The 14,998-nt window shown below is 33.2% G+C and overlaps 1 protein-coding gene across 10 annotated transcripts in view; it reads right to left on the bottom strand.

Moving 5' to 3' along the window:
* LOC145246721 (transmembrane protein 245-like) overlaps nucleotides 1-14,998 on the bottom strand; it is a 189,937-nt gene that overhangs the window by 25,926 nt on the left and 149,013 nt on the right. For 4 of the 10 annotated variants that reach the window (XR_013863156.1, XR_013863155.1, XM_080108465.1 and 1 more), the window contains one exon: nucleotides 2,697-2,820. The exons of the other annotated variants lie outside the window; for them this stretch is intronic. Coding sequence is in view for 2 of the 4 variants with exons in the window: in XM_080108465.1 (XP_079964591.1) it covers nucleotides 2,697-2,820 (124 nt within the window). In the remaining 2 variants the exon portion in view is untranslated. The remainder of the gene's footprint in view (nucleotides 1-2,696; nucleotides 2,821-14,998) is intronic. 10 annotated transcript variants of the gene reach the window in all.

Genomic DNA, 14,998 nt, shown 5'->3' with positions numbered 1-14,998 from the left:
CACCAGTTCTTGTTGGATCACAGACGGTAAGCAACATTGAGCCTGGTCAGTATCAAATGAATGACCATTTGAGAATACAAAGCATTGTATGTCATCTTTTCTGATTTGGTTATTCATATTATTATTCTCATCTTATTTCAGATGATCAGTGGCATGCAACGATTTGGTGATGCCCAGGACTAACTCTATGATTGTATGCTCCAAAAACTTAAGTATGTCATAGTACTAAAAAATACTTGGATGCCTGCGGCCATCACCTCATCAGTCCCTCTTCTCTGCATATGGGCAGATGTTTTCAGACTGATATGCTATTAGATATGTCACGCACACATGCACACAAACGTATCCCGATTACACACCGATTATTTGCCCTTGACTCAACTTTAAATTTATCTGACAGGTGCCGTTTTCTACTTCCTGTTCTGCTCTCTAGCTACTTCCGTTATCTACCTATCTCTCACCCCTTTTTCGTCTTACTGTCCATATGGGGGATGCAAGTTTCCGTTTGCCTCCGCAGGCAATACTTACGTTTTAAGATAAAACGTATACACTTTCGTTTATAAGGTAAGACGATACAATATGTACTAATGAACTCTCGTGTACACCCACACACGCATACACAATGAACATACAGCTTATATACTAATGAACTCTTGTAAACGTCAGACACACATGCGTGCAACAAATATTTCAACTTCATGCATGCTCGTTCGTACACACACACACACACACACACACACACACACACACAAACACACGTGCACAACACTCTGTTATTGTTCATAACTTCTGTTTAAATAAATATTTTTTGCGGATATGTAACTCTGTTTTAACGTTCTTCCTTTTAAACGTCTTCTTTAAATGTACTCGGTAATTGGTTGTTTCATTCGATGTTGGAGTATTACTCACCATCTTCAACATGCATACCACTGCGTCCAACCTTTTTCAGGTATGTCTAGACTAAACTAGGGAATCTTTATGTCAACCTCAGGAATCTATATGGAATTTCAAACCAAGCCATTTATTTTATCGACAGAGTAGATTGTACTTGTTCTGTCAGCCATTTTAGAAATTTTAAGTAAGTCATTTTTTATCTTTCGGATTTTTTTGAGATAAGGATTGATAATTTTTATTACTTGGACTACTGTTCTCATCTTGAGTGTTAGTCTCACAACGTTTTAGTCGATGTAACCTCCAACATTCTTCAGGTGTATCATGTTGAACTTTTTACCAGACTCAAGAATCTGTAGAAAATTCAAAAGAACCCTTTATTTAATCCATGGGGATAGCATGCTCTCGTTCTAGTTCTTAAACAATTTGCAATTGTATTCTTAGTATTGCCCACACTGAGAATTGAACCTTCAACCTCCAAAAGAGTGTCACTTAGAAGTGAATTTTATTTTGCAACTTTATCTGTTATGTCATGGGTCCTTGAGTTTGAAATCCTGTATAGATTCATAAGTTTGACAGAAAAATTCCAGAGTAGAACAAGATACACCTGAAGAAAGTCAGAAAATAACACTCAAGATGAGAACAGTAATCCAAATAATCCAAATAATACTGAATAATTTTTATTTTATTCTCAGTTCGTATCGCCGGCAGTGAGGATTGAACCTTCAACCTCCAGAACTTTATCACTTAGAACTGATTGTTACTTAACACCTTCATCTGTTGTGTCACATGTCAATGTAGATCAAAATAAGGAGGTCAGTTCAAAATTCTGTATAGATTCCTTAGTTTTTTCCTTTTGTTTTACTAGGGAGACACTACTTATCAAAGTATGGAGGCCACTCAAGGATGAGGGTTAATGAGTGTCTGATGATGCGGTAACATCATGATGACTGGTCATTGTGGAAATTGGGTAGAAATTGATTATTTAAGAGGACGACTCAACAAGAACTTGTTTACGTTGGACTTGAAAACGGCCATGTTATAATCAGCTGGGAAGGAGCCCCACAGTATTGTGTTCCACAGACAGGCAGTTCTGGAAAAGAAGCTTTGCTCATAGAAGTTTTGTTCAGTTTTAGGCATAGATAGAGAATACGAGAAATTGCTGACAGTGGTTGTAGTCAGTCGAGTGTTTGCTGTGAATGTTTTACAGGGAGAGGGAACCATAGATTGAAGCTTGGTCGAACACCTGCCGGTAAAAGAACAATAAAGCAGAGATATAATTGTAACGTCTCTTCTATATTTGTTTATTTATATATTAGTTTGTAGGGAAGAGAAAAGTTTGATGCAAAGATTCACAAATTCGGCACAATGCACCTAAAGAAGGTCAGAGGTTACATCAGGCGAAAAATGGTGTGAATAAAAACCAAGTAGTAGAATAGTAGTCCAAATAATCCAAATTATTGTCTAAAAATTTCTGAAATTGTTGAGAGGTAAGATGAAAAGTTTTGACAATATGGCTCCCCTTGAAAATGACTACTCTACAATGAAAATCTACAACAAAGTCACACACAAAAAAAAATATCTGAAAAAAAAAGAAAAAAAAAAAAAGAAGACACTCACAATAACAACTAGTCTAATGAAAGAGCGAAAAAAAAAAAGAAAAAAAAGACAAAAGTACAAATAACTAATAACTATTCTGACTCTACTAAAAAGGGGAGTAGGATGAGGAGGAGGTGGTAGTATTTCTACTTGAAGAGAAAGGCAATCTTCTCTTCTGGCTGGGTCAGAGTGTCGGGCGATCTTACCGCGGCAATTGTAGCTCTGGAGGCCAAGGTACCAAAATGCCAGTCATGGGGCTAGAGGGTGACTCGCCAGCATTCGTAGGGACACCAGCTTCAACAGGGAAACCACGGCTATCAGACAGACCTCCTGGCAGACAAGCGAGTTTAAATGCAAAAATATATATGTTGGAAAACATAGGCATCATAGTTGCATAACAGGCACGGACGGGTATCAGTAAAAGGGGTGAGGGTTACGTTTCATTATTTGGATTATTCGAACTACTATTCTCATCTCGACTGCTATTTTCGCAACGTTTCGTTTGATGTAACCTGTGACTGCTTCAGGTGTATCTTTCTATTGAACTCTGGAATCTGCATAAAATTTTGAAGGAAATTTTTTATTTAATCCATGAGGATAGCATGCTGTCGTTCCGTCAGCTATGATTTGGTAGAAGTCCTAAGTAATTCGTAATTGTATTTTGAGTGTCACCCGCACTGAAGATTGAACCTTCAACCTCCAGAAGAGTGTAACTTTTAGAACTGAATTTCACCAAGTACTCTATCCAAAATTCAAACTAAAATTCAAATGTAAACGTTACACCCAAAATACACTTGTGAATTATTTAGGACTTCAACCCAATCATGTTTGACAGAACGAGAGCATGATACTCTCATGGATTAAATAAAGAGTTCCATTTGAAATTCCATGCAGATGCCAGAGTTTGGCAGAAAGATTCCAGAGTTTGATAAAAAAAATTCTTGAGTTCGACAAGATACACCTGAAGAAGGTCGAAAGTTACATGGACCAAAACGGTGTGCAAATAACACTCAATATAAGAACAGTAGTCCAAAAAAATCCAAATAATATGAACAATCAATCCTCACCTCAAAAATTCAGAAACGTGACTACTTTTTAGTTTACCGGTACAAAATATTTACCATTAAATCACACAGATTCTATGTTGATGGAAATACTTTCACATAATCATGAAATATTCACATTGGAAGTTAAAAAAAAAAAAAACGTTAGTGTGTAGACACAGCAACCTAGAAAGAAAATGTCCACTGAATTCTAAGAATGTATCCAACAAGTCTTGTAGACGATGTTTATGACAATGATTTCATGCAGACTGAAGAAATAACAATATTTCAACATGCCATTGAGGTAACAATTTAGATGTGATTCAATGGATTGTCAAGCATCGGTTAATAAACAATTCTTGGAGGTGTGAAATCTAATTTACCCTGCACATTGGACCGTTATTCACAGTCAATTGATGGTTGTAGATAGAAATGTTCAAAGATGGAATTCGTCATTCAATATGAAAAAAAAACCCTCTTTTTTGGAGCAAAGCAAACTTTTCTTACAAACAATTATCTTTATGATTTCTATGTGGAGTAAGGATTTCTTTCAGTTTCAGTTTTTATATAAAACTCAAACTTGTTTTATTTTTAGGCTGCTGTGTGTACACATTACCAAAAAAAAAAAAAAATTTCTAGTTCAATTTTTAGGAAGGGTTTAGTTTTGATGCAAGTTTAATGAAAAATTATCTCGCTACTTGATTTCTTGATTAATTGTTTGCAAGGAAAGACCTATCTCTTTGTAACGTGAAGAGCGGTTACACATTTGATATATAAATGTTTTAAATACATTTAAATATCTTAATGCTTTTTTTTTTTTTTTTTATTATAGAATCACTTTCATTTCAAGAAAATCATGTTGATATCACCATTTTGTTTTATAAACATTGTAAGTAAACGGTTTGTCCACCGGAAAAACAAAGACCATTTGATCATCCTAGGGATGACAGAGTACCCGTTGAGAGTTTGTTTAAAGTGAAGCTGGTTTACACAGAGCCAGCCTCACTCTCTCCTCCAACTAACCTGATTCAGCAGCAGAGTAAAATCGAGACAGCTAGAGGCCAGCTAGGATGCTAAAGTGACTGAAGCGTTGACGTCCTCTTACATACAGCACCTGGTATTTGCAAATGGTCACCCATTTAGTACTGGTCAGGATGAATGTTGCTTAACTTTGCTGATCTAATGAGAACCGGTGTGTTAATGTGATTACGTTGTATAAACATTGCATGTACCGATAAACTAAAATTGTTCGGAGGCCAAAAGAAAAGAAAGCAATTAGAGAATATTTAAATCATCAAAATATCCTAAACAACTGAAAAGATATAATCAAACTGGAATAAAATAAAAATAAAAAATTAGAGACAAATGAAATTTTCAAAAAATAACTTTTCTAAGACTAAAACAAAAAAAATCACACAGAAAAAAAAAAAAAAAAAAAAAAAACACCCTGAAAAGAAGCCAATATCATGGAAGGTAAAAGTAACTTTTAGAATTTCACTTCATAAAAAAAAAAAAAAAAACAACAAAAAAAAAAACAATAAAACAAACCATTGTATAAAAATATCTCCTTAGTAAAAACTATTTGTACCTGAAGATAGTAGCAGACTGGGTCTAAAGCTATTAACTGCCAGCAGACAAAAGAGGGTTAAGCTATGACTACATGATCATTTAATTTTCATAATTGATAAATAAATAATAATAAAACAAAACATGGAAGAAAGATACAATTCATTAAAAAAAAAAAAAAAAAAAAAAGAAAGGATTATTTGCCCCCCCCTCCTCCATATTCACACTACCATTTTGCTTTTTAACAAAGGAGTCACCACTTATCAAGGCCCAGAGACCACTTCAGAATAAGGGTTAATGAACGTATGGTAGTCATTGGGCCAATAGTGTGGTAATAGTAATGGAAATTAAGTATAAGTTGATTACTTAAGGGGACGGCTCAACAAGATCCTGTTTACATTAGACTTGAAGACGATCATAGAGTATATATATATATATATTATTCAATTGAAATTCATTATTGAGATGAGTATTATTTATTAATTCATTTTATTGCAGATTATTATTCTCATCTTTTTTAGTTGTTATTGTTTCATGATGTTTCGGCCAACTGTTCATCAGGTAGTAACCGTGACGGGATTGGAACTCCGAATCTCCTAACTGCATTCTCAGCAATTACTTCGGGGCCTGTAGCGCAGTGGATAGAGATGTTGAATCTCTACAGTTCTAGGTGAGAATTGCCTGAAGATAGCGGTTTCAATCCTACCCAAAGTCAGCCAGAGGCTTACTTGGCCAAAATGTAGTAAGATGACAACAACTATGGAAGGCAGTAATTGCTGAGGAGTTAGGAGATTTGGAGTTCCTATCTCGGCATGGTAACCACCTGACGAAGGCCAGAGAAACAGTTGGCCGAAACGTCATGAAACAGCAACTAAAAAAAAGATGAGGATAATAGTCCGAAATAAATTGATCAGTGTAGTCAGCTGGAAAGAAGGTCAGCAAAACAGAGTTCCACAAGCGGGCAGTTCTAAGAAAGAAGCTTTGTTCATGGAATCCATGTTTAGGTTTAGGCACAGCTAGAAAGTGGGGGGAAATTATTGATAGTAGTTTAAGATAGATGAGTGTTTCTGTGAAAATTTGGTAAGTGGGAACTATAGATTGGAACTCAGAGCAGGCACTTGCCATGAAAATAACGATATAGCAGAGACAGGTTGTGGGAAAGACATTGCAGGGAAGAGAAAAAGGGTATCACCTACTAGGTTTCAAAGTCAGTTTTGAACCTTACTTGCTTTATCTCTTTTTATGTGCTGCTTATTTGTGTCCTGTCCTGTTCACTTTTTTTTTCCTTTGCCTTACTAAAGCAGTTGTCCATGTTTGTTGTTTCTCTATTGTATTTTTATTTGATTGATCCCTGGTCAGTAAGACACTACCTATTGGAAGTGTTGACGCTAGGAGCTCATCCGTATATATGATACACCACAGAGATTAAACAAACCTGCACACTCATTTTTTGATCAACAAAAATGATAAAACTATATATTAAGATTGCAAATTTTACTCAATTATATATTTTTATAAGAAATATAAGTGCTATAATGTAAAATTACTAGAATTATGGGTAATACGGGCTCATAATTCTAGTATATATATTAAATTGTTTTAGCACCAATATTAGTTAAAGACAAAATAAATTGTTTTGAACTATCAAAATAATTTCTAATGTTATTGATAATGTTTACCTATTCATTTATTTTTTTATTGTTGCTTGTTTGAAATCATGTTTAGGAACATGGTACAAATAACGAATCTATGACGTATGCCAAAGCTATAATATTTTAAGGTAATGTTTTAAGCTCTTTTTATAAACAAAAGTCACAATATTTCAGTTGGTAGATTATCTAATAAATCAGATGTTCAAAGTTTTGAATCGATAGCGTCTCTGCTAAGAAATCAATAATTAATTCTTACTAGCCAATTTTTATTCATTATTATTGCATCATATTCTTTGCAATAAAATAAATGTATTTCACTTCAAATTTCTTTTTTTTTTTTTAAATAGCTCTGTTTATAAGAAAATACAAATAGGGCAGTTGGTAGAACATCAGACTGAAGGTTTTGGTTTCAATTTCAGGTTATTTATTTACTTTATTGGTTGGGAATTTATTATTTACTATTAATGTAATATTTTCCATTTCTAAAAATAGTTAAGATCTTTGTTATTTTGAAATAAGACAAATTCTTTAATATATTTATTACGTTTACAAAATTGTGATTGACAGAAAAATTATACTTGACAGACAGAGAGACAGACAAACAAAATCTCTATATAACATAACATTTTTAAAAAACATAGAATTTTGTACAGAATTTGACCCATTAAGTGTCAGGATATCTAAATATTTTACTATTAAGTTGAAACTTTTTGTAATAACTAAAAATGGATTAAAATACACAAATTGAAAGGAAAAATTTATTTTATTAAAAAAAACAAAAACTAATGAAATATTGAATATCCTATAAATTGGACAATATTGTTTTCTTCACTCTACATTGTGAAAATATTACTGAATGCTTCCAGATGACGACCCTCTTCAACCACTTGGAGTGGCCGGTAGTCCCTATTGATTTTGGTGTTGAGGGTAACCTGAAATCCTTCAGAAACAAGAAAGTGCTCCAATTCCAGAAGATCTTGATCAAAAGAAGATGATATTGACATCTCCATGTTTAATATTGCATTCAGGTTTCCCTTATTAGACCACTGTTAGAGTAAGGTGTCCATATCTAATATATGATATCCAGCATCTGGAAAGAGTTCAGAAACTGGCTACTTGAATGGTTCATGCTCTATTGGATTTACTCTAGAAAAGCCAACTAAAAAAGCTTAACCTTTTCTCTCTTGGGCGCTGATGATTAAGTGGTGATCTCATTTTGACCTACAATCTCTACAATGAAAAGAAAAAAAAATGAAACTGCGACACTAACCCTAGTGCAGGTTTAACCGGTTTCCTCCATAGAAGGAAGTTTCATGGGAGTATAAATTCACAAACAGTCCCCAGTTGTATATATATCCCTGTTAGGGGAGATGACGACGTTAGGTTTTTTGTAATTCTTGCAGGGAGGTGTTGACGTCCCCCTTCATACAGCACCTGGTATTCCCAAAATTTGTCCCCCATCTCGTACTGACCAGGCTCAATGTTGCTTAACTGGTGATTTAGTAAGAACCGGTGTATCAACATGATTATGGGCATTAGGACCTGTTATTCACTCTTTCTCAAGAAGAATCCTTGAACCTTGGAATAAACTTCCAAATGAATAATAAATGCACCAAGAACATAACAATTCAAAGTGAATTTGAACAAGCTACTGTGAACTCTTACCATCCTTTTCTTACAATTGCTTCTTCTTTTTTTTTTTTCCAAATAAATTGATTGAATTGAACTGAACAGGCACAAGCCTGTTCAGTTCAATTCAATCAATTTATTTGGAAAAAAAATTTTATTCAATCAATTTATAAGTATTATTTTAATTCATTGAATAAAATTTAAAATTTTAAAGTATTATTTTAAATAAAATAAAATTTTAAATTTTAAAGTATTATTTTAAATAAAATAAAATTTTAAATTTTAAAGTATTATTTTAATTGATTGAATAAAATTTTCAATTTTATTCAATCAATTTATAAGTATTATACAATAAAACTGAAAAATTTAGTTTAAAGCCTAAAAAGGCTTAGTTTTATTTTTTTTTTCAATGTAAAAAAAAAAATCTGTAAGGGCAAGAGTCTGTACATATTACTTTGTTTATTTAATTAAATCGTAATTAAAAGAAAAAGAAACCGATGTCAACCCAAAATATGTATTTGTTGATTCCGGAGTGAATCCATAATAATTAACTTAATAATATTTGAAAGGTGATCAAAAATTAATTTAAAAAAAAATTATATTTATATTATTTGGATCATTCTGACTACTGTTCTCATATTAAATGTTATTTTTACAAGATTTTGGTCAATGTAACCTTTTGACCTTCTTCAGGTGTATCTTGTTGGACTCGGGAATCTTCTGTTAAACTTGGAAATCTGCACAAAATTACTAACGTAACTCTTTATTTAATCCACGAGTTAGCATGTTTTCGTTCCATCAGCCATAACCGAGTAGACGTCACAAGTAATTCATAACTGTATATTGAATATCGCCTGCACTGAAGATTGAACTTTATTTGTTACAGCATGGGTTCTTGCAAGGACCTGTGGTATAACAGATAAAGTAATTGGTAAACTTCAGTTGTAAATGACACTCTTCTGGAGGTTGAAGGTTCATGGAGGTAAAATAGATGAGGTGTAAACCGAGAAATTAGTCCACAAAACTTAGAACCTCCAAGCTTTGCCCCCACCCCTTTTCCTTAAAAAGTACCAAATCATCACTTGATCATCTGTGATTACACTTGTGTAATGTCTTACTTTTGAGACAGGGTCCTTTTTGAAAGAAAGAAAAATGCATTTTGATTCATTCATACAGGCATTGTTTCTTCCATTCTTTTATCATCTATTCATCACATTCACAATCACCACAATACCACATTTACTCTATGGATTACCCTTCTTAAAATATCCATGATGGTTTTAATTGGGGTTTATTTACATCTGCAAACAATAAATAATAAAGAAACCAAATAAAATCAGATCAGTTATACCTTACTAATCCTTTCTAAAAGTAGACCACCCACTTTTTTTTCACTTCCATGACAGCTGAAAACAAGCAGGTTAGTCTCTAAATAGAAATAGGATTTAAGTACTTATACCTGACCTCCTTTCAAATGCACAAATTTTCAACTTGTATTCATCTTTTGCTGAATTATATGAAACATTTTCCCCACTCTTTATCTGTGCCTAAATCCAAACGTAGATTCCATGAGCAGAGATTCTTTCTCAGAAGTGCACGATTGTGGAACTCTCTTCCGTTCGCCTGTTTCCCACCTGACTACAACTTGGATGTCTTCAAATCCAACATAAACAAATTCCTGACAAACCGCTCCCTTAAGTAAGACACTTATCAAATCTCCAATACTAATGATTACTACAATACTATCTCATTGATTACTGTACATGCAATAACCCTTATCCCTCAGTGGCCTCCGGGCCTTGATAAGTGGTGACCCCCATGTAAAAAACAAAAATAAAAGAACATAATATCTTTATATCTAATTTTAACCTTAAGCTGATACTTGAAGAATAAAATCAGATATTGATAAGAAAAAGACTCATTCCCATACAATCTGTTGAGATGAGTCATCCATACCTTCATTCTAGCTATGATCATAATCAGTAGAAACACAATCTGTTTCTCTCTAGTTGATGGCAAGAAGATATTGTCAATCAGTAATGCAACATTCAGCAGTTTTAACTGCTTGGGATCAATGTGAGTTGATAGTTTTACATGTCTTATGACAACCTAAATGATAATAAATCAGATCATAAAAAAGAGGGGTTACCCTAAAAGACTGGAAACTTAGTACAGTGTCAATAGATACAAAGTTAAAAGAAAACACGTGATAGAGGGAATTGCAATTACTTAAAATTGATAAATTAGGTCCCGAGATTGAGGCCACCATTCGCCCATGTATGGAGTATTGTTGTCACATCTGGGCTGGTGCGTCTGCTACTAGTCTCTCCCTCCTAGACAAGGTTGAAAAAAGAGTCGCCAATCTGATAGGCCCTGAACTGGCATCTAAGCTTCAGCCTCTGTCCCATCGACGAAACGTTGCATCCCTCTGCTTGTTCTACAAGTATTTTAATGGTGAATGCTCTGACGAACTGCAGATACTTGTGCCCCCACGACGCAGACACCCTCGACAAACCCGACAGGCAGCTAAATCCCACCCCCACACAGTAGAGATCCCTAGATGTAAAAGATCTTTCTACTCCAGTAGTTTATTTTCTTCCCCAGAACCGCTAGACTCTGGAATTCCATTCCAAGTTCCTGCTTCCCCAACTGTACTGACATGCAGAAGTTCAAGTGCAACGTGAACCGACATCTTGTTGCCCAAATCCCTACATAGTGCCCCAGTAATTGCTGACCCTGATAGTAGCCCCCTACACCAAAGTGGCAATGTGCCTTGTTTGGGGTGAAAATGTAATAAATTTAAAAAAAAAAAAAAAAAAAAATTGGGCTGCATATAAGAAGTCAGATAAGCATAAATGAAATGCAGTTTTTTTTATGCTTGGGAAAAATAATACTACTGATGCTATATTTATCACGAGACAAATGCAAAGAAAGTAAAGAAGAAGAACCACTATTTTGCTTATACGATTCAACAGAAACCTTTTCACAGAGTGCCAACAGAGATTACCTAGTGGGATTTGCATAAACTAGAGGCAAATGAGTGGTTGATGCAGGTTGTTCTAGCAATGAACAAAAATGTTCAAACTCTGTATAGAATTAGCAGCACATTTAGTTACAGCTTTAATGTTAAAATAAGAATACATCAAGGTTCTGGACAGAGTTCATTGTTTTTGATTTGTGTCTTGGAAGCATTGTATTTGGAGTTCTTTATAGGTTGTCTTGAAGAGATACTGTATGCTGATGATTTAGTATTTGCCTGTGAAACAATGGACGACTTATTTGTTAAGTTAAAGACTTGGAGGAATGCTATGGAAAGTAAAGGTCGGTGGGTGGATGTTACTAAGACTAAAATGATCATCAGTGGTTGTAGATGAGTTGTAAAGTTTACAATGAGTCTGTAGATAAATATAATATTTAATTCTCCCTTTCTCATATACATAAAATAAAATCGATTTTTTACCCTTTAAATATAGGACTATAAACATAGGCACTACATAAAATTCCAATAAGATCATGCATCCAGCCAATAACTAACGCATTTTTCCAAAAATAAAAAGGTCACATTAACTCTCACAAAATATTCATGTTTAGAGGAAGTGGGTATAGCTTTCACTCCCTAAGAAAAATCTACTACCACTCTCTCATAAACCACTGCAAATTCTCCTTCATTAATTAGATCTTCCAGCTCATATTGTCCTTATATATTATATAAGAATGTAAAACAAATTATTTGGATTAGCCAATCATAAGGTCTCTGAGTGAAAAGAGAGTAAGGAAAGGGAGTGTTCTTTGTTTAGTACAAAAATGTGTGAGTATCAAACATATAATTGCATGATTGAAATATGAAATGAAGATATTACAAAAATATGTGTTGCATAAAAATATTCTGATGTATGTGAGTGGCAGTGGGAGTAAGTCTGAATGTGAAAGTGAAAATTCTTCTGTGATGCAAAATTCTCCTAAATATTATCCAGCAAGACCAATAAGTAATTCGTAAATATCTATATCTTATTTCCAGTAATCATAACCTTCAAATGTTATTTTACATTCATATTTAAAAAAATAAATTTATTTAGGATTTCAAATTATAGTCATCAACTCACAAGATACACCCTATATTCATTTTTATCAAAAAATTATGACAAATAGATGCTAACTATCCTTTTGAACATTTTAATGAATTAAATTAATAGATCTTCAAATTAATTGATTCAGTAAAGATAAAATACCACCGCTTCTAATTATCAGTCTTAATTTTTCATTATATATTTTAAAATTATTTCTTAGTCTTATCAATTGTTTTCTACTAAATACTGTTGGTATGTGGTCGTATGAAAATACTAACTCCTTTTGTGTATGAAATAAAAAAAATATAAATTAAACTGAAAAGCAAAACTGAAAATGAACAAATGCAAACATATAATTACAAGTGTTTACAACAAACATTCGTGCTAAATAAATGGATTACTTTCTGAACATTGTGAAAACAAGAGATTTTTTTAATATGAATTTGACATATAGGCCAAGACAAGGAAAGCATTTGTCATATAAGCCAGAAACAAGTAGGGCTTTACCATATCATACAGGAACAGGAAGCTATTTGTCATATATCTTCCACAAAAAGGAAGACATTAAAGAAGGCATTTATCATATAGGTGAGGAAATGAAAGAAATTGTCTATATTGGTCAGGACAAGGAAATCATGGCTCCAGTCTACACATTGCCTGACACTAGTTTTCTTCTAATTTTTTTTTTAGCTGGCTTTATTTTATATATATATATGCATATATATATATATATATACAGGGTGAGCCACGAGAAACAGATGTTTTTAAGGAAAACAAAACTCTGCAAATTATTTAAAGACTATCTTCCTCACTCCCTATCCCTTACTCGAGGAGACCAAGGAGCATTTTAAAAACATCCGTTTCCCATGAATCACCCTGTATATATATATATATATATATATATATATATATATATTATATATTTTCCCCAAAACCTCTGGCCTTGAAATAAATATATGTTATATCATTTGTATTTTTCACTTGATATATCTAACATGTATTTATTTCACCAAATCTATAGACAAGCATTGTGAATAATCTTAAACGTCTGGAATCAAGTCTGTCCTTGCTGTTATTTTAGATCATTTGAAATCATATTAGTAAGTCTTCGTCTCCCCTCAATCAAGGCCAGAAGTTTTGGGGGAAACATCAGATATTTTGTAATTCAAATGCAAAACTTGAACAACAAATAACAATGATTGACACAGTTAATGTGCAACATAAAGGGTAAAGTTTACATTTACTATTACATAAATTAAACTAAAGACTGTTAAAAAAAACTTTGTAAAAATCTAATGATTGGTTGCTTACTTTCTAAAAAGTTAAAGTGCCAAAAATAGGCTCTGGATGATGAATGATCCCCTTAATGTGCGACAAGGGCAAATTTCACATAACGTACTACAGAATTCAGGTCATTAACTTTACAACGAGCCTTCATTTGTTAAATTCTGATCAATAGTAACTGAGATTTGGAACTTATAAAATTGCCAAAAACAGTGGCATATCTATGGATGGATATATATATATATATATATATATATATATATATATATATATATATATATATACACACACACACACCAACACACACACACACACACACACTGGTAGCCAAATTGAATATTGAAATGCTCATATCTTTGATTCTATGGGACGAAACTACATGAAAATTTGAAGGTTTTTTGAAGATTATATTATTCTATGGTTAATATTTTATGACAATTGAAAAAAAAAAGAAAAAACTGTATTCAAACCAATAAGATATGCCCAAATTTGTATATATAGTGTTCTTGGAGGCCAGCTTCAGTTTTGTTGCTTTGAGATGAATTTTGCTGAGGGTTTTTTTTTTTTGCTTGTCTCCCTTGTGACCTTGCCAGGCTACTAATATATATATAGGAAACGGCTTTACACTATATAGGCCAAGAAAAGAAAGGCATTTGACACATAAGCCTGGAAAAGGAATCATTTATCATAGGTGGAAAAAAGAAAGAAAAGCATTTGCTATGTAAGTCAGGACAAGGAAAGCATTTATCATATAGGTGAAAAGGAGGCATTTTTTGTATAGGTCAAGATAAATTAATTTGTTATATATGCTATAAAAAGGAATACATTTACTATATAGGCCAGGTAAAAAAAGCTAATTATCCATATAGACTATGACATGGAATGCATTAGTCATATAGATGAGAAAAACGAAGACATTTGGTATTTAGGTAAGGACAAAGAAGGCATAGGTGAGGAAAAGAAAGATGTCTATATTAATTAGGACAAGGAAAGCACGGCTCCAGTCTACACATTGCTTGGCACTAATTTCCTTTTCGTCCCTTTTTAGCTGGCTTTATTCTCTCTCTCTCTCTCTATATATATATATATATATATATATAAAAATAGTAGCTTGTGTATGTGCGTGTGTACAACTCTCTTACAGTAGACCGATCATGACCAAACTTGGCATGGTGCACACCATTTTCCAAGCTAAAGGTCAAAGTCATAGCCTATGTATATATACTCACTTACAACCCATACTATTGGACCGATCATGACCAAACCT

This window comes from Euprymna scolopes, chromosome 24 (assembly GCF_053919585.1).
Source record: "Euprymna scolopes isolate OS-2025 chromosome 24, ASM5391958v1, whole genome shotgun sequence".
NCBI lineage: Eukaryota > Metazoa > Mollusca > Cephalopoda > Sepiida > Sepiolidae > Euprymna > Euprymna scolopes.
The sequence above is the reverse complement of the archived record's forward strand: the minus strand, read 5'-3'. Positions and strand labels throughout refer to the sequence as shown.